Source organism: Trachemys scripta, chromosome 1 (assembly GCF_013100865.1).
Source record: "Trachemys scripta elegans isolate TJP31775 chromosome 1, CAS_Tse_1.0, whole genome shotgun sequence".
Lineage (NCBI taxonomy): Eukaryota > Metazoa > Chordata > Testudines > Emydidae > Trachemys > Trachemys scripta.
In genome coordinates this window covers 111,322,930-111,348,450 of record NC_048298.1, presented here as the reverse complement: position 1 = coordinate 111,348,450, position 25,521 = coordinate 111,322,930, and the positions used below count along the sequence as shown (strand labels likewise).

The window sequence follows — 25,521 nt, the reverse complement described above, 5'->3', positions numbered from 1 at the left end:
GTACCTCTCTAGCACCTCCAGGAGCCTGGACTGATTAACACCAGCTTCTCAGGGAGCTTCCTGTTTCCTGCTGCTTCCCTGAACCCACTTGAGGAGAACAGGCAGTCAACTGAAGTAGTAGGAGCCAGTTAGGCCCTTAAGATGCTGATATCTTCCCTCACTCAGGCCCTGCTACAAGCCTGCTTGTTTGTCCCCTTCAATTGAGTGTTGAGAGCCACCATAGCTGGCACAGAACAGCAGTCGTGAGTGAAAGAAGAAAACGCCCCTCTGGGGCAGCATTCAGACAAAGCAAGCAAGCAAAGGAAGCTTTTCTATCTAAGCAGGAAGGAGTTCTCCTGACCTGAGATACATAGACACAAATGTTCACGGTGAGCCTTCCAGCCCCAGTGAGGAGATGCCTGATCTTCCAGTGAGTCAGAGTGCAGGTGACCTGGCAGCTACTGCAGCATCCATATCTCCATCTCAAATGGATGTAACCATGCACATTCCTGAAGAAAAGTGTAGATCAGAGAAGAGTGTGGTGGAGGCGCAAGAAACAGCTGCTGCTGAGTTTAGTTCCTGAAAGTCTAAATGATCCAGGACTGTGAACCCACTTGAGCAGTAGCCTGAGGGACTTCCTTGTACTGCATGGGCCACAGCAAGTGAAAAACTTCATGTTCCCCAAAGAAAATGAAAATAGAAGTTTCCATCCAACACATTACTGGCATGAAATCCCCAATGGTGACAAAGTGGAGAAGCCATGGCTTATGTACTCAAAAACCCAGAATACTTCATACTGTTTTTGTTGCAAACTCTTCCAGTCTAATGTTCCAGCTACATTGGGTTCTACAGGAACAAAGGACTGGAAAAATCTGGCTAGAAATCTGGCATGCCATGAGAAGGCAGTAAATCACCAGAGAGCATTCCATAGGTGGAAAGAGCTTGAGATGAGACTAAGATTAAAAGGCCACCATAGATGATCAGCATCAAGAGAAGATTGCATCAGAGATTCTTTACTGGCAAAATGTTCTGAAAAGGCTCACTGCCATTGTGAGAATGCTTGCTACCCAAAACCTAGCACTGCGTGACACTTCAGATCAGCTGTATGTGCCAAACAATGGAAATGTCCTTAAAATTGTGGTGCTGATGGCTGAGTTTGATGCTGTGCTCCAGGAGCATCTAAGAAGAGTCACCACCCAAGAATGTACACACACCACTACCTTGGAAAAATAATTCAAAATGAGATCATACAGTTACTGGCAACAAGAGTCAAACAGAAGATTGTGGTAGATCTGAAGTCAGCAAGATATTATTCTGTTATTCTGGACTGCACACCTGACATCAGCCATATGGAACAAATTACTTTAATGGGCATTTTGTAACAACAACAGAACCTAGTGAAAATGTCCCTGAAATGGTGACTATCAGAGAGCATTTTCTAGAATTTATTGACATTGATGATACTACAGGAGCTGGTATGACAAATGTGCTTCTGAAAAAGCTGGAAGATACGGGAGTTGCGATAGCTGACAGGAGAGGTTAGGGCTACGATAATGATGCCAACATCAGAGGAAAGAACAGGAGTGCAGACATGGATCTGAGAGTTAAACCCTCGAGCTTTTTTTGTCCCATGCAGTTCTCATTCATTGAACTTGATGGTCAGTGATGCAGCCTCAGCTTCTAGTGAGGCTGCTGAATTTTTTAATGTAATTCAAAAGCATCTATGTATTTTTCTCTGCATCAACGGCAAATTTTGAAGCAACATCTGGGAACATCCTCTCTGATACTGAAACCACTGAGTGCCGCACGAGGGGAAAATCGAGTGTAGGTGATAAAGCCTATCAAACACCCAATTGGGAAGATAGATGATGCCATAGTTGCCATTATGGAAGATAATGCTATGACAGGAACTGTTTGTGGGAGAACAGTGGCAGAGGGAAATGGAATCACCAGAAACATACATAACTTCAAATTTCTGTGTGGCTTAGTGTTGTGGCATGACATACTGTTTGAAATAAATGTTGTAAGCAAGAGACTCCAAGGTGTTGACCTTGATATATCTGGAGGAATGGAACAACTGGACAAAGCAAAGTCATACCTACAGTCTTACCGGTCATATGAAGGATTTCAAAATGTTCTGAAGAGTGCACAAAAATTAGCAGAGGAACTTCACACTGAAGCTATTTTCCCACCCATTCAAGAGTCTCCGAAAAAGACGACATTTTGATTACGAGGTATGTGATAATCCCGTAAGAGACTCCAAACAACAATTCAAAGTTGAATTCTTTAACCAGGTGCTAGATTGTGCAATGCAGTCAGTTGAAGAACGTTTCATGCAATTTCAAGGAACACAGCAGTATATTTGGGATGTTGTATGATATTCCAAAACTCCTCACTATACCTGAAGAAGACCTACACCAGCAATGCAGGGCACTAGAGACAGTGTTGACACATGATGACATGCGCGATATTGATGCGAGTGATTTAGGTGATGAACTGAAAGACCTTTCAAGATACATTTCAGCAGGATCAACTCCAAAGGCTGTTCTGGAATATATGTGCACAAATAAGATGACCACCATCTTTCCAAATGCTTTTGTTGCTCTGCGCATACTACTAACACTTCCTGTAACAGTTGCCAATGGAGAACGCAGCTTCTCCAAGCTGAAATTAATAAAAACACATCTACGCTCCACAATGACACGGGAGAGGCTGGTCGGCCTTGCAACCATCTCAATAGATCATGAGCTGGCCCAGACTGTGGACCTTCAGCAGGAAGCAGTTCAAATCTTTGCAACCAAGAAGGCACAGAAAGCACCACTTTGATTATTCAAACAGATAAAAATGCTAGTGTTTACTATGCAAACAAGAAAAGTTACATTTACTGTTCAGGTGTTTGAAAGTTAAGTGTTACTTAAATTTTTTGAACAAGTTGTTAGTTCTCCTTTATTGGGGTAGGTAGCAGAGCAGTACCATGAGAGGAGTAGAACAGGAAGAAGGCAGAATTGAGACTTTTCAAAGTTTAGGCCCAAGTGAGGGGGCATGGGGGCGTCATTTGAGCTCCCCGCCTCAGGTGCCAAAATGTTGTGGGCCGGCCCTGGCTTGGACAAGGATCCACCCTCCCTCCCCCCAAAATTGTATATATCCCTGTTCAGATGCACTGAGGATGGGATGCTTTAGCAGACACCATTTGCTCCCTGAAAATGCAGAGGGTCTTGTCATTTTGAAGCTATCTGCACACAAATACTAATGAATGTTATCTGTAATTCCTATAACAGCCACAGTATAATAGTCTTATTTATAAAATAAATCAAAGCAATGTTTTACTATCAGTGTATAAAAGAATTCTCTAAAAGAATGATCAAATGAATAAAATCCATTAAGCACATACTGGATATGTTTTCAGTTTTCATTGATCTGACTGTATTCTAGTACTGAGCAGTACTTTTCCACTGCAAATTTCTATTATACATTCTTACAAGGGCTTTTCCAGACAGGATGTTAATGCACAACAAGCCAGGGTGTGAATATATAGCATGCTGGCTTGCCACACAACAACATCCCGTATGCACACTGCTACAGTACACTAAAAGTTCCACTGTCAGAGTGCATTATGGAACTTTTAGTTCACCGTAGCAGTGCCCACACAGAATGTTACTGCATGGCAAGTTGGTGCACTGTAGATTCACACGATGGCTTGCCACGCACTAACATCCTGAGTACATAAGCCCTAACATCGGGTGATATTCATACCTGTGCAGAGGCCCAGCCCAAGGCATATGCACCACTTAAACCCTGAGAACACCAGACTTCAAGGGCTCAAAGGTGAATTTCATCCTCAATACACAGATCTAAATTTGCACTTATATAGGGATAGACAGGGCTCATCAACATGAGCTTACAGCAGCAGTCCCAACAATACTGGAGCAATATGGCCTACTGGATAGAACACAGGACTTGGATTCAAGAGTCTCTGGTTCTACTTCCATCTCTTCCACTGACCTACTGGGTAACCTTATGTAAGTCACTTTACCTCTCTTTGTCTCAGTTTCCCATCTGGAAACTGGATATACTAATCTGGACCTCCTTTGTAAAGTACTTTGAGATCTAATGAGAAGTGCTATTTAAGAATATATAAGGTGGTAGAATTATTATATGGGACTTACTCGTGTAAGTGGTCATTGGTATGAGTAAGGGTTGCACAATGTAGCCCAAGGTAAATGGAAACAGTTCTCCCATATGTACTATTTGGCAAATTAATAATGTTTACAAATCAGATTTTTTTGTCCATATTACAACTGGTCCAAATGTTCTGAATTCTGAAATTTTGATGAAAAGCTTTGTTGACATTCTGAATTTAGATGAACTTACTACTTTATTGTAAGTGCTTCAGAGGAAGAAGTGTCTCTTACTATGGGTTTGTACTGTGAGTAGTAGAATGGGGCCCAGTCTCAACGGGGGCCTTTAGGATCTACCATAAATACAAATAAATAAAAATTTTTACTAAACTTTTGCAAATTATTCTTCCCATTTTATGACCAGCTCCAGTAAATATCATAGTTTTATACAAAACAAGTGACATATCTTATTACCTGCAATATTAATAGTTACTAGCTGGGGTGTTAGATCACAGTTTTGTCTAGTCTAAGTATTTAACATCCAATTGTCAAGCCCCTAATTTAAAACTAAAGATTTTCGTAACTGCATTATCTACAGAATGTTTAAAAATGCATATATTTACCTGCCATCATCGCTACCATGCTGGCTTTGTAGACATTGGTAAGTGATCCCAACTCTCCTGTTGCCAAGATTGTTTTCATGTGAGCATCTCCACAGGCCTGACGAAACTGACGGATCTCTTCATAGAGGCCTACAGGAAAGTCATTTTAAAACTATAAAAGCTGGTCAAGAAACATTCTGAAGTACGGTGTTTATTTCCAATTCTGGGTGAATGCAAACAGGTCTAAGAACTAGTTATAAAGCAAAATGTTAAAGGTTCAATGAATCATATTGCTGTGTAGGTAGTTAGCACTGCTATACAGTTTCAAATTCATTTTAATAGCTGTTAACTTCATTTCATTCAGAACCAAGAAAATATTCAAATATGAGAACAATACAGCAGTATAAACAGGACAAAGACTTAAAAATCTCACAGACTAGCCCTAAATATACCAATAAAACATTATCAATACTTCTAAAGTCTCTCCTGTTTGCTTGTTAATAGCTTTCCTGTACATTCATTGTGTCATTTTTCTCCTTCTCACTCCAGCCTTCTGATGTTCTCGGCCTTGTCATCAACTTTCTGGAATGTGTTTTTCAGCCTGTCCCACTCTGTCTTGTCTTCCACTCCTCTTCTATCCCACCATTTCTAATTCTGCCCTTAGATGACATACACAGTTCCCAATGGAGTTGCATACATGCATCCAAGGGCAGAATTTGGCCCTTATCCTTTTCCATAATTGATAAGATGAGCTGGTTAGAATTCAGGAAGGAGCTCTTGTGTGAACCTGTAGCTATGAAACAAACAAACCAAAAAAACTCTGCTTTTGAATCTGAAACGATAGTCATAGCCACAGGAACGCCACACCCCCAAGTGCCCTTCCCTTGCAACTTGACAGACTCTTATTTCAGTATGGACTAGAATAAATTTGAAAACATTAAGAGACTTCTAATTTATATTGTTTTAAAAAATGATTAAACCCCTTTGACCTAATCAGATAATGAGGGGTGAGTGTGGAAGCACTGGGAAATCCACCATATTTTGGTGGAGACTGAAGTATTCTAAAAACACAAAGCATGGGAAATAGCCACTAGATAAATCCAACATGAATATTAATACACAGTCATGCTTTTCTACTAAAATATAACTACAGACATTTTGAAAAAGGGCAGATACCCCAACATTAGCGACCTGGAGAAATCAAGTATGGGAAGCCCTTTCAGTGGAAACAATGACAGACAGCTTTATATCAGAATCAAGTAGTTTCTCTAATATAATGTTCCCATTTTTGGAATTTTAACAAAATAAAGATACAGATAAAAGGATGACCAACCAAACTGGGTCCTTTAAAGGTAACAAATTCAGATTATGAGTAAGATTTGTTAATACATGAATGGAAGTCAATGTATATTAATAATGATAAAATAAAGTTAAAATATATTTAAATACATCTTTGCTGTGCAATGACCACGATAATTGTGGAAACTACAGAGCAAAGGCATGTTTAGTGATAAACTAGCAATCCTCTCTCCACCCCCAAGAGACTCTCCAAACCATTCAGTGGACTTATCAAACTGCTTCACTGCTGGTCCTCCACTCCACCTGCTGTGCTTCTGCATTCTATTGATGTCAGGATGTAGCTGCTATGTTTGATAGCACTGCAGTGTTCCGCTGCGACATACTATGCATATTAGCAGACAACTGGCTAATGCACTTAGTGAGTCCCTTTATAGACACCTGGCTTACCTCACATCTCACTATGTACCCAAAGTGTGAATTAATCAGTGCTACCATACAGTCGAACATGTATTATTGATACTCCAGAAGCCTCCTAGATCAAATCAACACTCAGAAAGGAAACACAAAGAACCTGTGTTATTTGCTTGAGTAGAGGATTTGATAAGTGATAACATGACTGGTTGAGGCTCATATTAGATCATAATACAGTCTCTTTTTGTGGAGTGACTATTTCCTGAAGCCTTTAGAAAACCAAGGAAAGCAGCTTTCATGTTCTACTAGTTTCAGTAGCAATAAGAAAAGATTCAAGTTTTCTCTAGTTCTAAGACATGCTGCCAAAATTTTCAAAACAAATTAATAGAATGTAAATTTAGGTTGGATGCCATGAAAGAAAATTATCTTGTTCTCTGAAGGTAGTGCTGTAGTTATAGTATTATCCCCCCCACACACACACTTTTGATATGTGCTTCTATATGAAATTAGTGCAGGAATGAGTTAACTGCCTCACTAGCCAATGGGATGTGTGGTACCCAATGAAGAGGAATAACTGAGGCTCCTCAACCATCAGTATCTTTTCTGCCACATTCTTCAAGATAATGGTGAAAATGGATATGTACTTTTCCCCTCTGACTCTAGCAGTGGGGACACAATAACATGTCTGTAATAATTACCATATATTCAGAGAACAATTCTTACAGATTATATCTTGTTTTGATATGGTGCCTTTGATCCTAAAGTATCCCAACACACTTTTCAGTTTTACAGCACCTGGGGGGAAGGTACCTTACTGGCACAAGGCATATTGCAATATAGTAAAGAGAAAGGAAGTTTTGATCACGGCTGTTGGGACAAACCCCTAACCCTATAAAAAAAGGCTTCAGTATTCACACAGAGCAGACGGGAGGCCATTTTAAGGTTGCATCCAAATTACTTGCACAAGCTTCGTGATACTCAAGTTGCATGCTTCCTAAAGAAACCGGGCTGCGTAGATCATACCAATCCTGAACTCATGATTTCCTGGAGTCCTGGCTTTGTATGTGGTAGGGTTTGCTGCCAAAAATGTGTGTCTATTGTTCAGCTCCACCAGTCCCATCACTGGGAAAGTGCATACAGGATGCTAGCAGCCCCTGGTATTTTAACCACTATGTTGTTCAGATTTCCTGAAGAGGGCTAGATGACAAAGTGGTTAAAATGCCAGTGACTGCCTCATGCCTTGTCTACACCAATGCTCCTTTTGCTACAACTGGTGGCACTGAACCAATTAGTAGAAATGGTGGAAAACTTCTTTTATGTCAAAAATGACTAGTGTAGAAACAGCCTTCTTGTTTCAGATGTGAAACTTAGACCATTACACTACTCCACTATCATTGGAAAGGCTGTGAGAGCGCCAACTTCTGGCTGTTGTAAAAAAAAAAAAAAAAAAAAAAAAAAACAGCCAACCAATCCTCAACACTCCAGGGAAAATTGTTAATAGTAGCAAACACAGAGCAATATCTGTATTAAAAATTGTCACTTTCAACTCAGCAAAGACTCAAAGGGGAGAAAGAGAATCATAGCCTGTCTTTTAGCCTTTAGATTTGGGTAAGATCCTCAGCTGATATGTAAATCAGCATATCCCCATTGACTGTTGTAAATTGGTACCACTAAAGTCAACAGAACTGTGTCAGTTTACACCAGCTGAGGAGCTGACTGAGGTACAGTCTGTGCTGATGGGGATGCAGAGTGGCATGAGGCAACAGCAGCTTTGTTAAAAGACTGAGCCCCTCAGTGACTCTGCTCAATCTTAAAATTTTCCATGGCCTGCCAAAGAATTTTAGTGGATTTGTGGCCCTCTATTATCTTAAAGTTGCTCAACCCTGTTTTAAGGAATTTCTCCTTTTCTGGTTTGACCTTCACTCGCTCTTTTGTTGGTTGGAAGGTTTTTTAATCTTCCTTTCCTTTCTCTTCTCATAGTTCTCTCCCCTCCGTTTCCATTCCTCACCCATCTTCTTGCAATGAGAATCAGAAACAAGGTCCCCCACCAAATCCAGGCAAGTTTTGGAAAGTGAGAAGATAGTGAAGTGATTTTGTTGATGTCACTCTCCAAATACAGGTCTATCAATAGCCCCGTTAACAATGAAACTTCCTGTTACCAAAGTCCAGTGGGCCAATGGAGATGGAGACAAATTCTGAAGTGGCCTTTTGAAAAGGTGACAGATCCTTCAATTCCTTAGTGGCATCCAAGAAGGAAGCCTTACTGGAACCAGTATTGGGGAGGGATTTGGTATACAGTTCCCCTATGGAGTTCGGCCTTCAGAAGACATTGGTGCTTCAACTATAATAGAGCAGCTGATGGTGAGCTCATAATTACCTAGAAGGGATTGGCGGAGATCGAGCAACATGATCATGACATCTCAGCAGGCTTTGGGACCATAGTACCCAATCCCACACACCTATTGATGTCAATAGAGAGATTCCCATTAACTTCAATGGGCCATGGAGCAAGCCCATATTTTTTGACACATGGCCTATACTGTTGTATAGTGTTCCATTTCCATTTCTGCAGCCTATTGCTCTCCCAAACAAAAATGTCATTTGCCTTTCATTCATAATATACCAGTGGAAAAAATCAGATAGTTAAATACACAATACTTTCAGAAAAGTACTACTGTACTAAATCTGCTTTTTAACAATTTTTAACATGCTTTCTAATGGTGCACGTTAAAAAATTGTTAAAGAGCAGATTTAGACTATTATATTTCAAGTGCAATAAATATATTCAACAATATGTAAGAATAGCTTTAAAGTAACTCTTAGTATAATTGGATGTTCACTAAAATACTTAATATAACATTGTCCAGCAACTTTTTAAACAAAGTCACAAAAAACTTAGAAAATGCAGTTTTCATCTATCAAGGTGACTCCAATTATCCCACAGTCTAGGGGGAAAAAGCTGAAAAAAAATACATAAAAACAGAAAGATCTAGTTTGCAAAATAAAAAACTTAATATAAACCACACATATTTTTGTCAAGAACACCTGAAGTTTTGAAGAATCACAGCATGAGAAAACAACCATAAAAATACACTGGGGCTACAAGTATATGCAAAGGTTCTGTCATTATTATAAAGCACATGAGCAAAGCAGTTGTGGTTTATGAAGTCACTGGAACAAAGATGTATTTACTGCCCTCGCCACCACTTTTCAATTTTATATAACACATGGGTCCTGCTTGGAAAGACTTCCTTAGTCCTTTCTCTGGCTTCCTCAAATAAATTGTAGAATGCAAAAAGATTTATCATTTCTAGACATTAGATATAGCCAGAGTTTGCGCTATATTATAAATCATATATATGTCTGTAGAATGTTAATCCTATATACTGAACATCAGCCTTGCAACAAAATTTCCCCTCATCCACTAGAGTTGCTTTCCTTGATGGGCGAGTTAAATATCAGGGTTTTTTTTCCCCGTTAATGTCATCGTCAGTGTTGTAAGGGTGGGTGAGTAAATTTTGTTCCTTGGATAGTTCTCTTTTCATGACAAATATGATAGGCTACAGTACACACAGATGTACATTCCTACATAAACTCTCAGAAATCTATCAGTGATAAACTCAGTGACCCCCTTGTGGAAATAAATCACAACTATTTATTTAAAAAAAAAACAAAAAAAAAACCTGCTTTCAAGTTTGCCACACACTTTCTGTGGATAAAAGAAATGAAGAAAATGAAGAAAAGTCAAAATCTGATTTGTCTATTTTTAATCTACTCCATTCACCCTGTCACATCTGAGTGCTCCTCCCCAGTTACTTCTGTTCATACGTAACTGTCACCACATGCAGAAAAAGCGGATACAGTTCAAGTGAAAACATCCACACCACAGTTGCAGTGGTGCCGGTTCATCCTGTTTCATGGGGCAAAGCCTAAGACCTGCAACTTCCAATTAACTTCAATCGGAGTTAATTCATTTTAAGGCCAGGAGGGCCCATTGCGATCACCTAGTCTGACCTCCTGCATAACACAGGTCACAATTTCACACAGTAATTTCTGCACTGTGCCCAATAACTTGTGATTGAGTTCCAGGTGCTCAGGATCTGTCCCTGTGACGGGGCAGATCGGCCCCGCACTGGTATGGAGGGGATTAATCCTTCCTCCTAGCAAAGGAAACCCACTGCTGAGGTGCTGCTGGGCATGCTCCACCTGGAAGTCAGGTGTAAAAGCCTGCAGAGCTGCTCAGTCAGGGCTGACTGCCGAGGAGGGACACTTGGCAGGGGCTCCAGCCCAGGAGCCGTTACAGCCCTTACCTACGAGAGCTGAAGCGCCAGAAACCTGGACTAGAGGCTTGCTGGTATCGGAACCCCAGGGAGTGTCTGGTGCTGAGGAGCCTGGAGACCCCGATACCATATGGACCACTGCTGCAGGAGAGCCAGTAGGAAGTGACCCAGAGAAGGCGAGGGAGTGGTACCTCCCACCCTTATGAGGTCAGCGTGTTTCAGTAGGATTCCCCGCTGACCCCGTGGTGGACCGTTCTGCCGCTGGCAGGGCCCTGGGTTGGGGCATGGTGGAGTTGGGTGGGCCCGGGGCCCCCTACGGGGGCCACCACTCCCTTGTGATGGCTCCCAGGCACCAGCCACTACACCCCCTGTTTTGCCTCCAAAGGTGGCAGTATTGACTCTGGCTGCTAGGCCGCGCTACCCCACTAGCGGAGGGGGAATTAGGCGGACTCTGGCCATTGGACCACACTGCCCTAGGGGCACACTGAATGGACTCCGGATGCTAGGCTGCACTACCCCATTAGGGAAAGCGGTATTAGGCGGGCTCTGGCCATTAGGCTGCACTGCCCCAGGGGCACATTGAACGGACTCTGGCCACTAGGCCGTATTACCCCACTCGGGAACAGACAGTAGACGGACCCTGGCCATTGGGCCACACTGTGCTGACTATTGGGGCGGGGGGGCGGTTAGAAAACGGACGTAGGCATAGAGAGGCGGGTTTACCTCCCGCCCCCCTGACTTAAGGGGTCGACGAGGTACAAAGCCCGCCACAGTCCCTCTATTATTTCTTCTTTGACATCCCTTTTCATAATCATGTACAATATACTTTAAGTTCCATTTTCTGATGATTAAATGGGGTAACTTAGTGACCCCTGTTCTAAGAAGTTTGTGTCTAAAGCCTGCCCATGCTGTGACCTCTGAAGCATGGTAACTGCAGGCATGTTCAGAAACAGCTATTTAGCACTGTTCTGCACATTAAGCAGAACAATTCTTGACAACTTTTTCAGGCACCAATTGTCGCTACTCTAGGGCAGATTGGTGTTCTCTTGTGGATAGGGCTCTCTTGCAGTCAACTGGGTTAGCTGGAACTGTGCTCAAGACTAGTCCTCACTCCCGTTCCTGGATATGCAGTGATAATATGCTTTGTAACTCTGATTGTGAACAAAAGTAAAGCTATGAGAATGTGGTAGGGCTGGACGGAATATCTGAACTATATGGGAATTCAGTGTAATTGTCAGATGTCTGTCTGAACACTAAAGAAGGAAAAAATGCAAATATTGCATTTGTTTATAACATGGCCACCACTGAGCAGCAGTGGCCACTTCAAATCTGCTGTCGGGGTGCAAACCCGGCTCAAGCAATAATGTGGAGATAGTCACGTAGAGGCACCCGTTTCATATGTGGTTCTCTCCTTGCCCATACAAAAAAAAAAGGGGGGGGGGAATGGGGGAGGAAATCACAAACGCTCTCTATTTTATATCAAGTCTTGCAATATTTGATGTTTCCCTTACAGTCCCAGCTCCCAGAGACAAGCGATTATACAAGAACTTTAGTTTTCAGTTACAAAGTTTATAGCTCTCACAGGTCGTGGAGAAAAGTTTGTGAGCCAAGTGAACCCTAAAAACTCTAAAGCAAGAAGGCAAATCAAAAGAACTAATTTTTTTGTTTTTGGGGGGTGGGGGGTTGTTTTAAATCTCATGATTTTTGCATACTTGGGTTTGGCAATACTTTCTGTCCAGCTATCCATAGGCTTAGAGATCCCTGTGTGGGCAAGTGGAAGGTGCTGTGCCTTTTTTTCCCCCTCTTTGGCATTCGGCTGATCTTAATACCGTCCGAGTTTGTATACTCCCACTGCAATGTGGAGCTCCCTTAGGAGCATTGTTGGTGGGTCAGAGAGCCTTTGGCTGTGGCTGAAAGGGGTAGAGGAAAGCAAATAAACTCAGAGCAAATGTGGAGACAAAGGGGCCTGTTGTGCAGATGGCTCTGGCCTACAGTAGAATTTAGAGGATGGGGAAGTCTGAGTTGAACCTTTTCTTTGCTCCTTAGGTGGATGGGACAAACCCTGCCTCGATGACAGAACTATCTATTGGAAACACCATGAGGGAACTTTTTGAATATCCCCCTCACTGATCCCAGTCAGTGGGTTTTTCCACAGAAGGGCACAACCTGCACTTTTAAAAATTAATTTGTTCATATCTGATAACTAATTAGCCACTTTTTAAAAATTTAAACATTTTGATTTTTGCAGCTCTCAAGAATGTTTATTAGTGGAACTATATAAGTTGCCTTATCATTTAATTTATTTGGATCTATATTAGGATCCTACACAAAAAACTATTATTCAGAATTTGGTCAGATAGTTAAAAAAAAAAAAGTGGGGGGGGATTAATGCTATTGATATTTTGCATAGTGTAACCCATTAAAATGCTAAATATGTTTATGAGAAGATTATTTCTGAATAGTTCCATTTGTATACACCCTATAAAAAAGTACTAGAAGACTGTGCCTCCATTAATGTCTCTATTACTACTTCATTTTGTGTCTACACTAAGCAGTTTCTGAACCATGCAGGAAAGGTGCTACAGAATCACATTTGAACCCAACTAGTGCGCACACTGTTCCAACTAGAAGTCTAATATTTTTAGTCTGGTCACTCAAAGGGTATGTCTACACTCATAAAATGCTTTGTTTTAGAAAATGTGTTAACACGCACATTTTAACTAGCATGATACTAAACACAATTTGGAGCCTACTGTAAACAGGCACTTTTGTGTTTAAAAAAATGTGTTAGCGGATTATGGGAGCGGGACATATTATTAACCACAATCAATTAATATATTTTTTAAAAACCCACACAATGGTACTAGTCCATTCTAGAAGATAAGTCATGTTTAACTAAGTTAAAATGGTGCTAGCTCATTTTCTAATGTGATACATTTCCACAGTACAGAAAAGGCCTAAACTGGCTTCTAAAATGGTTTCACTTACCACTGTTCAAATTGTACCAAACTCTTTTCAAAACCAGTTTAGCTTCATAACAACATGGATAGGGCATAAGTATCTCCCATGTCACTGAATTAGACTAATTTTTGCAACACAAAAATCAACACAACGAATTAGCTTTAAAATGGCATTTGAATGATAATGATTATTTATATCTCCATTTAGGTCCTTAGAAGAAATATATTGTGGACAGCAGCTGTTTGAGTTTTCTGCTTACTTCCCAGTTAGTATCTTTCAATCTTTTACTGGAGGAATGACCTCTAGTGGAGGAAAAGAGGATCATCCACTTACCATGGCAATTTCACTCCTGTTATTATTTATTATTTGTGTTCTGGTAGCACCTAAGAGCCCCAATCATGGACCAGGACTCCATTGTCCTAGGCACTCTACAAACACAGAACAAAAGGACTGTCTATGCCCCAAAGAGCTAACAATCTAAGTAAGATAGTTCAACCTTCATTGGCAATGATGGCTTTTGTGATACAGATGTCAGTCCACACTGATCTGGACGGAGATCACCAACTTATTTACTGCATCTGAAATCAAAATAGCCATTTTGAAAGATAGCCAAGCTGATGCCAGCGACCTGCGTTGCTGCATATATTTGAGTACAAGCTGGTGTAAGTGAAGAATATTGTGAAAAAGATCAAGATACATGAACAAGTTAGCACTACGATAAAACTCATGAAGATACAAATATTGGCATGTTGCAATTGATGTAATTTTAGTCCAATGCTAATTGAAGGAAGATAGATCAGAAAATATGGTACGTTACTATGATGATTACATTTCCTTAACTAAACTTAGTTATATATTCCTTTCTGAAGAGTTCTCACTGAAGGCTATTAGTGCTTGTTTACCTTTACATGGAGATTAGTTATAGGACCATTGTCAGCACTTAAGGCAAACCATTCACGGTACATTAAGGGAGAACCAATTAGAGTGAAACCATCTCCAGTATTATTACATTAACTAATTAGAGAGAGAGAGAGAGAGAGACAGGGAGAGAACACCAGTAACAATATGAACTGTAAATTTGTACTCTCAACTTCGAAGAAAAGCAATTAGAAGACACATCCATTTTTGTCAAGAACCAAAACACACATTTTAACGACATACCATCTACACTGACAACCCGTTTGGATATTTTTTAACCATTCTGTTTGTGGGTAATTAGACCATCAGCATTCACTTTTCTGCTGTCTCATTTGAACTAAGCAGAAGTTGGGAAATTATTTTTCAAATATCTCTTTATATAAACACTTTCAAGACTAAATCTAAAAGTCAGGATTTTCCAAAGTGAGCAAGTGATTCTTGCTGTCTAACATGACATCCCTTAAAGTAGCCTGAATTTTCAGAAAGTGGTAAGCACGCCCACCATCTGAAAATCAGGCTCTTTCAGAGTGCCTTGGTTCAGCACCCAAAAAATAGAGGTACCCAAATCACTAGTCATTTCTGAAAATCTTGGCCCACAGTGGGCAACCAAAAGTCAAATTCTGCCATCACCGACATGGGCAGAGGATAAAAGTTGGCTCTTTAGCTTTAGCAAGTGCTTACCTTCCCACTGGCCAGTCAGCACAAGGGTTCTGTTAATTACAATGTCAATCTCTCTGGCACCATCTTCCACTGCTATCCTAATCTCTTCTAATCGGTTTTTCAGTGAAGTCTGTGCAGCTGGAAACCCAGTTGCCACTATGAAGAATGGGAAAAATAAAGTTGTGAAGTAAGCAAAGACTTTTATATAAATATAATTGTTATTAAGGCAGATTGGGGGTATAAAAAGTTAAGGTTTTTTTTTCTTTTTTTCCCCTGAAAGGGAAGTTACTCTAGAGCGACAGTAAAGCCTCAAAGACCTAGAAGGCACCTAATTCATCCCCCACCTCATTTACAAGAACATTAATTCTTCCCTTGAGTTCCTTAATCAGTGCTTTACTCAGTTTTAAATGTCTCCTGCAAATTGATTTCTCCCACTTTCCTTACAGCTATTTCCAGTTCAGCCTGGCTAATACATATAAGTCCATTGCCTTCAATAGAATTCTGCCTGCATACACAAGCTCTGAATTTGTCCTAATGTGTGAAATCATCTTCGATGTGTATGTTCTTTAGTCCTCCCAAATTCTTGTAAAAGGTATTTGAAAATAAGTGCAACTAATATGGGCAAGTAATAGTCACAATATAGGTAAAGTTGAATGCAATCATACCCTATTCAACAGTCATTTGAATTTTTGTACTTAAACAACATAAAGATAACTTGGAAAGGAAAAAAATTATCCTTGTCCCACTGCCTCTCACTCTCTCCCCTTCTGATGTATAAAGAGAATCTGGAAAAGTTCTCTTTCCCCCCTGCAAACACAAACATGTTTTTGTGGTGCTTTTCAATCCTAAATTCCATATTGTCTCCCTTCTGTGGTGCCTGAAGAATTAGAGAGATGATGACATCACAAAGAGTCGAGACGAAGGTATTTTTACAGGGATGGACTCTTGCACCTGCACAGAGCTATGCTGACTTCAATGGGGTGGAAGGATCCACCTGCATGCAACCTAAAAGTTGAGCTATTAAGCAAGGAAGGGTTTTGATTTGTTGATGTTAACAGCTATTCAGCTTTAATGACTAATTCCCCTTAGGAGAAAAAATGTCTGTGTAAAGATTCATTATCCCTACCCCTTCAGTTCAGGTATGAGATCAACATACACACCTCAAAGACCCCCCCAGGAGATCCTCCTCCAGCAAAACTTAGACTTGACAACTAAAATCTTGACAGTCCAGATACTTTTTAGTGAAAAACAAGGAGGATCCTCCCCCCAGGCTGCTGGCAAAAAAAACAACCACCACCTTTTCAGGTATTCTTCACCCATTCTATAAAAGCAAAAAGGGCACAAGCCCACCAGGAAAATAATCTTTTAAATAATACTTGTAAAGAAAAGAAACTTACCTGAAGCTACTGGTATGTTACAACCAGCAGCCTTGAGTGCTTTAACAGCATCAGCTACTCTAGCTGGATACACACAGACAGCTGCTGTAGTAATACCTGCAAAAAGTACAATCCACTGTTTCACCTATTTATTTCTATGTAATGTGCATTGTCTTCTAGTCCACACTATGGCCTTGTGTGCACTAGATTTTTTTTTTAAATCTCCTACTCTTGCACAACCACCAACTGCTCTCCGCTGGCTGTAGCAACCGTGGGAGTTTTAATGGCAGCAGGGCTCAGGTGGCCACTGGTAGAGCTGCCACCATGTCCATTAGCCCTGCCCTGAGAACACTAAGGCTGCATCAATCGTAGCTCAATCGCAGACACAGTTTAAGGCTGGAGTTCTTTATACGCCAGTTTCAGACCAGTTTGCTCTGGGATTTATGATGTAAGAAACTATGCTATCAGAGTATTGTACCTAGGGGCCTATAGCGCAGTTTGACTAGCATGGAATACCGTTTGTGTTAGCACAGTTTCACTGTGTTTCTATTTCAAATTTTATTCTCACAGATTAAGGAACTTGGACTGATATTTAATAGTTTTTTTTAAAAAAAAAATGTATAAAGGTTTAGAAAGAATTCATAAATCAGAGTTTAAAAAGGGATTGGGTCTTTCTTATTTCATGACTATGGCTAACAATCCAGGGCCTGATTTACCACTATGTTACTCTAGTTTTACACCACACACCTCTGTTGAAAACAATGAGGTTATGTCTGTGTAAAACTTACCATTGCAATTTGTCAATCAGGCTCCAAGAGTTTATACAATATTGGTGGGTTTGATTTTTGTTTGAATGTTGTAGTTCAAACAAAGCACCAAAATCATGTGGCATTTTAAAACAGTCTCCTGCATCTGACACATCAATGACAACTCCCACCTGTTTATGCTCTCTGTATGTGTGTATATATATCTCCTCAATATATGTTCCATTCTATATGCATCCGAAGAAGTGGGCTGTAGTCCACGAAAGCTTATGCTCTAATAAATTTGTTAGTCTCTAAGGTGCCACAAGTACTCCTGTTCTTTTTGCGGATACAGACTAACACGGCTGCTACTCTGAAATCAGTGATATTAATACTTCTGAAGTTACGTTGTGCAGTGCTGAATATTGTATGAAAATATGCCATTTTACGGCTATCATTTAATAGAAACTCTGTAGGGCCACATCAATGCCTTAACAATTCCATTCCAATCAGTATTGGGTGTAACATTTAGACTTGTATTGAGGGCCCAGTTCTGCAAGATACTTTGGAAATGCCTATGCTACAGCAGGGAGGTGTGATTCCCAGTGCAGGTAGACAGACTTGTGCTAGCTCTGCTCAAGCTAGTGTGCTATAAAGAGTAGCATGGAAGTTGTTGCAAGGGTGGTGGCTCAGCTAGCTGCCTAAGCTTGGACCCAAGGAGTCAGGTGGACTTGGACTTGGGCAGATAGCCTGAGAGACTGCCCAGGCAGTAATGTCCGCACTACTATTTTTAACGCACTATCTCTACTCGAGCTAGAGCAAGTCTGTCTGCCCACACTGGGAATCAGGTCTCCCAGCTGCAGTGTAGACACCCCCTTATGGTCAAATCCTGACCCCAATGAAGTCTCTATTAGTAAACAGAACTAGTTGCTATTTTGATCCCTTTCTTAGTTACTGACAGTAACTGGGTGGCAAAGACAATTCTGAGGAGAGATTAAAAAGCCAATTTTTTCAACACACAGCACGTGTCTGTATCTAATTGTCTGCACAAAGGCACAGAGCCAGATCCTGGAGCTACACAGAAAAACCTCAGCCAGGATTATGACCCAAAATATTTACAGATACTAAAAAAAAAGCCCAAAGGTTTATTGGGGGTATCATGTACATTTAATGCAAATAGATTTAGTGGCACCTTACCGTCCAGTTATTAAAAGAGAGAGGTGGGGTTTTTTTTAAATATATTTCATAGTTTTATTCTCTTAATGGTTTCCATGTCAAATACTGTAGTGTATTCTATAAGTGCCCTGTGACGTTACAGCCTATATGATTTTATAAAAATATGCTAATGAGTGAATATAATATAACTGGAATATGCTTCATGCAAAAGGTCTCTTGTAAGGTATCATTACAAAGCTTATTGTCTACTGAGTGTGGTCATCCTATTTGTATAAAGGTATCACTCTTGTATCTGAAACTAGAAATATGAAATATAACTCTGAGGGCCTATTGTAATTATGCAAAGTGCGGGCCATTAATGGTGGTTTGGAATCTTAATGGCTCCCATCAACCGGGACAATTGACTAGATGGCTCTGTTTGCAGGCAAGCCTTCCTGTGAGTCAGGCTGGGAGAAATGAAGGCTTGGGGTCTTACAGTGACATGTGATCATGTCACATGAACTGGAATCCATCTTTAACCTGGTGCTTTTCCAGTGAAGGGGGAGGGGGTGTGAAAACCCAGAGAGAGACAAAGGATTCCCGCCTTATGCAAAAGATATATAAAGGGGTGGAACAGAACAAAGGAAAAAGGAATCATCATGAAGAATCCCCTAGCTACCACCTGAGCTGGAACAAGAGCTGTACCAGGGGAAAGAATTGTGCCCAGGCCTGCAAGGTGTCCAGCCTGAGGAAAAAACTTACTGAAGCATCTCTGAGGGTGAGATTATCTGTATTCAGTTTGATTAGACATAGATTTGCGCATTTTATTTTATTTTGCTTGGTGACTTACTTTGTTCTGTCTGTCACTATTTGGAACCACTTAAAATTCTACTTTCTGTATTTAATAAAATCACTTTTTACTTATTAATTAACCCAGAGTATGTATTAATATCTGGGGGAGCAAACAACTATGCATCTCTCTCTATCAGTGTTATAGAGGGCGAACAATTTATAAGTTGTTGTAAAACGAATTTATTTGGGTTTACACCCCATTGGGAGTTGGGCATCTGAATGCTAAAGACAAGCACACTTCTGTTAGCTGCTTTCAGGTAAACCTGCAGCTTTGGGGCAAGTAATTCAGACCCTGGGTCTTTGTTGGAGCAGACAGGAGTGTCCGGCTCAGCATGACAGGGTGCTGGGGTCCCGAGCTGGCAGGGAAAGCAGGGCTAGAAGTAGTCTTGGCACATCGGGTGGCAGCTCCCAAGGGGGTTTCTGTGATCCAACCCGTCACATGCCCCTATTGCAATCTCGATCTGGGATCTGTAAATTAAGATGAGGCTTTTTCCTGCACATCTTACATCATAACTAGGGATAAAGATTTTGCAATCAGAACTTATTACCATTTCTTTGAATGAGACTGTCTAGGATCCAGTTTAGTCTTCCAGGGCTGCTTACCTGTGCAATACTAGCTCTAACATCAGTAATGTTCAGGCAGTAGAAGTTGAAAAAGAAGACGTCAAGTTTACGTTCTGCCCATAACCAGTTTTATAAAGCCAAAGCTTGTAAATAATGTAACCAAAACCATCATACCTTTATCATGCATATTCATGGCTCTCAAAAGATCCTCTCTGATTGGATGTTTGGCTTTGTAACAAAGCCTGTGAATGTTTGAAGGGGTGTCATCACCTGAGAGGGTGGTGAGGTCTATGCAGGTGACAGCTCTCAGTAGCCAAGCAGCCTTTATTAGGGAAAAAAGTAATACATTAAAAAATGGATTAAATTTTTTAATATGGCCCAACCCAGATGATTTAGGAGACTAAGCCCATCTCAAAAGCGAGTCACTTAGGCACCTAAGTTTCATTGACAATCAATGGTGCTTTTGAAAATGTTACCCAATGTCTAAAAATCAGCTATTATATAGTCAAAGGACCAAGTTCCGATTTATGGCACATGGATCAAAGGCTGAATAATGAGCAGGAATCCTGACATATTATTCCAACAGGATCCTAAAACAATGATGCTTGTATCTGGGCAACCCACTGGAGGAAGGATGCAACCTCTCCCCAACAGAGTTGTCCACGTTCCTGTAACATGCTAAATTTGCCTCATGCAGAGCTAGTCTGCATAGAAAGCATACAATTCATATGCCTGCTGAAGAGTGTGTAAGTGCAAGTCACCTGAACGCACACAAGTCAGGAATATGCATGCTGCCATTACATTTTACAACCCTAATCTGTGCATATGCATCAGGGTGAAATCCTAGTTCCACTGAAGTAAATGGACATTTTTCCAGTTACTTCAATGGAGCCAGGATTTCACCCTAGGTGTCTTACATATGTTTTAATATTTGGGTCCAAAACTCTAGGTGTCTCAGTTTAACTGTCTGTAAAATGGGAACAATAATATTTACCCATCTTCCTGCAAAAAAAGTTGAGAGAATTGACTAACATTGCTAAAGCATTTCAGTATCCTTGGACGAAAGATGCTACAGAACTTCAAAAATTATTTTTAACTGTGATTGGGTTGGTTTTTCTTTTTCCTTCAGAAAGTTAGCTTTTTACATCAACTAGGTTTTTTTATAACCCGGTTTAAATTAAAACAAAAATTGTTTTCCAAAAAGAAGGGAATATTTAATCAGCTGCTAAGAAAGGGATTCTAGTCTCATCCCTTAGGAAATGAGTTGTGAAGACAGATGTAGTAAACTGCTTCCAAGAAATGGTGTGAACTTTATTTGTTTTAAAATAGGATTTTGGCTTTATATATCATACACACACACACACACATACTTGGATATGGACTTGAGCCACAAAGTTTGGATGTGGAATATTATCTACATCTGAACTTTCCCCAAAGTTCAGGGTTTTAAGAGTTAAGGATCACATTCAGGCCGATCTCTATTTGTTAGGCAGCACATGGATATTCTGCTACATCTGCACTTGGGTAGATGAAAAAAGATGTTTATGAAAACAACCCTTTGGTGTTCTTTAAAGAAACACTCAATTATTTAGCTCAACAGTCATGTTATTACATAAATACAGAGCTGAAAGGTACCAGGGGCAACAATGCCTCTGTCCTGCAGACACATTAAGGGGACATCAACACCAGAGTAAATCACCACCCCAAGTGATTATATCTATGCAATCCAAGGAGCTGATTCTTCACTTCATTGCACCTTATGTGAATATGTGGTAATTTACAGCAAATCATAATGCTCCTCATAGACTTTAAGGCCAGAAGGGACCATCCTGATCATCTAGTCTGACCTCTTGCACATTGCAGACCACAGAACCTCACCCAGCCACTCCTATAATAGACCCATAACCTCTGTCTGAGTTACTGATGTCCTCAAATCATTATTTAAAGAGTTCAAATTACAGAGTATTCACCATTTACACTAGTTAAAACATGCAAGTGACCCGTGCACCATGCTGCAGAAGAAGACAAAAAATCCCATGGTCTCTTGCCAATCTGACCCAGGGGGAAATTCCTTCCCGACCCAAAATATGGTAATCAGTTAGATCCTGAGCATGTGGGCAAGACCCACCAGCCAGACACCTGGGAAAGAATTCTCTGTAGTAACTCAGAACCCTCCCCATCTAGTGTCCCACCGCCAGCCGTTGGAGATATTTGCTGCTTGCAGCCGCAGATCAGCTACATGCTATTGTAGGCAGTCTCCTCGTACTATCCCCTCCATAAACTTATCAAGCTCAGTCTTGAAGTTAGTTAGGTATTTTTTTGTCTCCACTGCTCCCCTTGGGACGCTGTTCCAGAACTTCACTCCTCTGATGGTTCGAAACCTTACTCCAATTTCGAGCCTAAACTTGCTGATGGCCAACTTATATCCATTTATTCTTCTGACAACTTTGGTGCTTAACTTAAATAACTCCTCTCCCTCCCTGGTATTTTGCTCTCTATAAACATATGAGAGGGATATATTTCCCCTCAGCCTTCTTTTGGTTAGGCTAAACAAGTCAAGATTTTTGAGTGTCCTCTCATAAGGTAGGTTTTTCATTCCTCAGATCATCCTAGTAGCCCTTTTTTGCACCTGTTCCAGTCTGAATTAATCTTTCTTAAAGATGGGAGGCCAGAACTGGACACAGTATTCCAGAAGAGGCCTCACCAATGCTTTGTATAATGTTACTAACACTTCTCTATCTCTACTGGAAATACTTTACCTGATGCATACTAAGACTGCATTAGCTTTTTTTCTTGGCTGCATCACATTGGCAGCTCATAGTCATCCTGTGGTCAACCAATCCACCCAGGTCTTTCTCCTCCTCAGTCTCTTCCAACTGACAAGTCCCCAGCTCATAGCAAAAATTCTTGTTAGTCAATCCCTAAGCGCATAACCTTCCATGTTGCTCTATTAAAATTTCATCCCATTTCTATTGTGACATTGCACCCCATATTCTTCATAGCTGTATGATTATGATATAATTATGATGCATTTTGGACAAGATGGGTCATGTAAGGGGTCATTGGAAAAGTTATGATTTGCTTAATATGATTATCTTATTTGTATGCATGTATCATTTTTGTATCTGAAGTTATGAATATTGGTTATGTATCTGTATTTCATGGGTAGTCACACCTGGGTGACACACCCACTAGGCAAAATGCTTCCAAGTCTAGATAGCTGAGTGTGAAGGGCCTATTCAAGGTAATGGGCCATTAGGAAAAACAATAGGCCTTAGGAGATGCTTATCCCCCACCTGATCAGCCTTCCTGAGAATGCTGCAGACAGCTTGTAAGTCATGGCTGCTATGACACAGCAAGGGCATGTGGCCAGGCCACATGACACGGAACTCCATCTTGGATACCAGTGTTTTACCACAAACTGAGTTTGGTACAAAGGGTTCCCGCCCTGTGCTAAAGCTATATAAGTCAGGGAGTGACATCTGTTGTTCTTCACTCCCCCACAACTGAACACCTAAGAGACACGCCTAAAGAAAAGGACTTGGAACAGGGGTGGGGATCCCAAGCTGCAAAGCAAATGCAGTTGTCCCTTAAGAATCAGAAAGCTTGTTATCATCAGCCAGGGTGAGAAACTGCTAATTCATATCCAGTCTATCTAGTATGTTAAGCGTAGTTTGTGGTTTTGTTTATTTGCTAGGTAATCTGCTTTGATCTGTTTGCTATCCCTTATAATCACTTAAAATCTATCTTTCTGTAGTTAAACTTATTTTATGTTTTAATCTAAACCAGTAAATTTGGCGTGAAGTGCTTGGGAATCTTAGCTCAAGGGGCAGGGGCTGTTGCATTGCCTCTCCACATTGAGGGAGACGCAAACTCTATGAGCTTATGCTGTACAGTTCCCTGTGCAGTGCAAGATGGCATAATTTTGTGTTTATACTCCAGTGCAGGTATGTGTGCCTGGGGAGCTGGAGGTTATCTTGACTGTAGCCTCTCTATTGTTGGTTCATGCAGTGGCTGGTCAGAGAGCCTGCATGTAACTGCAGCTGGATGTGTCCCTGCCTGTGTGAATGCTGGTGGAAGTGTACGACCGGGAGCACGTCTGCAGCTTGTCACGGCAGCACAGTGTGAAAGGGAGCCCAGACTGGTGAGTCAGAGGGCTCAGTGGTACCCCAGTTCCAGGTGGCACCTTGGGGGGGAACCTGTCACATCTATTACTCCAGTTTTCAAAGTCATCCAGATCTTTATATATGATATTCCAGTCCTCCTCCAGATTGGCAATACTGTACCTCCCAACTTTGTGTCATCTGCAAATTTTATTAGCACACTCCCCCTTTTTGTGCCAAGGTCTTTAGTAAAAATGTTAAATAAGATGGGACCAATACTGATCCCTACGGAACTCCACTAATAACCTTCCTCCAGCCTGACAGATCACTATTCAATATGACCTGTTGCAGTCTCCCCTTTAACCAGTTCCTTATCCATTTTTCAATTCTCATATTAATCCCCATCTTCTCCAATTTAACTAATAATTTCCCACGTGAAATTGTATCAGATGCCTTACTGAAATCCAGTCATCAAGGTACGGGTAGATTTGGATACCCCGGCGACTGAGGTAAGCCACTACCACCAACATGCATTTAGTAATCCCCCTCGGTGCTGTCGCCAGGCCGAATGGGAGGATCGTAAACTGGTAGTGGTGGGGCCCCACTGTAAACCAGAGGAAGTGTCTGTGTCCTTGAAAAATCACTATGTGGAAGTATGCGTCCTTCAAGTTGAGGACGGCATACTAGTTTCACGGATCCAGGAAGCCAGAGAGACCACGCGGAACTTTACTTGTTGAGGTCTCGCAGGTCCAGGATGGGCCGTATACCATCCTTGGCCTTTGGGATTAAAAAGTACCAGGAATAACCCAGGAACACCCCCCCCCCCCCCCCCCGTTCCTGTACTCTAGAGGAACTTTTTCCACCACATCCAGCTGTAGTAACCTCCTGCACGAGGAGAGACTCTCATGAGAGGGGTCCCTGAAGAGGAACGGGGAAGGGGGGCGGGAAGAGGGGGGAAGAGTATAAAGGCACTGGAGGGTATAACCCCTTTTCACTGTGCTGAGGACCCAGAGGTCCGAAGTTATAGCGGTCCAAGCCAGGAGGAAAGGGGAAAGGTGGTCAGATAACACTGGGAAAGATGGATCCAGGGAATAGTCTGGTAGGTCGCTCTCGGGCGCGCCCTCAAAACGACTGTTTGGCCCCCTGCTTACAGGTTGAGCCCAACTGGGCAGAGGGTGGAGGCGGGTGGCTCGGGCGGTGCTTGTAACCCTTGGCTCGTTTATGGGGCTGGTCTTTCCGAGGCTGGCTCCCCTGGCCCTGAGGCTGCTGTGGTTTGAACCGTTCATGTGCCAGGGCTGGGACGTAGAGACCCACGGTTTTCAGGGTGGTGCGGGAGTCCTTGAGGCCATGCAACTTGCTGTCTGTTTGCTCTGCAAATAGGACCGTCGAAGGGCAGATCCTGCAATGACTGCTAGGCCTCGGTGGACAACCCAGAGAGGAGCAGCCAAGAGACTCACCATATGGAGATAGCGGAAGCCATGGTGCAGGCAGCAGCAGCAG

General features: G+C 41.5%; 1 protein-coding gene across 1 annotated transcript in view; it reads right to left on the bottom strand.

Moving 5' to 3' along the window:
- DERA (deoxyribose-phosphate aldolase) overlaps positions 1–25,521 on the bottom strand; it is an 89,260-nt gene that overhangs the window by 39,209 nt on the left and 24,530 nt on the right. The window contains exons 3-6 of the mRNA XM_034781929.1: positions 20,093–20,240; positions 16,626–16,721; positions 15,250–15,384; positions 4,721–4,849 (exon numbers count right to left, since the gene is read on the bottom strand). Of these exons, the coding sequence (XP_034637820.1) occupies positions 4,721–4,849; positions 15,250–15,384; positions 16,626–16,721; positions 20,093–20,240 (508 nt within the window). The remainder of the gene's footprint in view (positions 1–4,720; positions 4,850–15,249; positions 15,385–16,625; positions 16,722–20,092; positions 20,241–25,521) is intronic.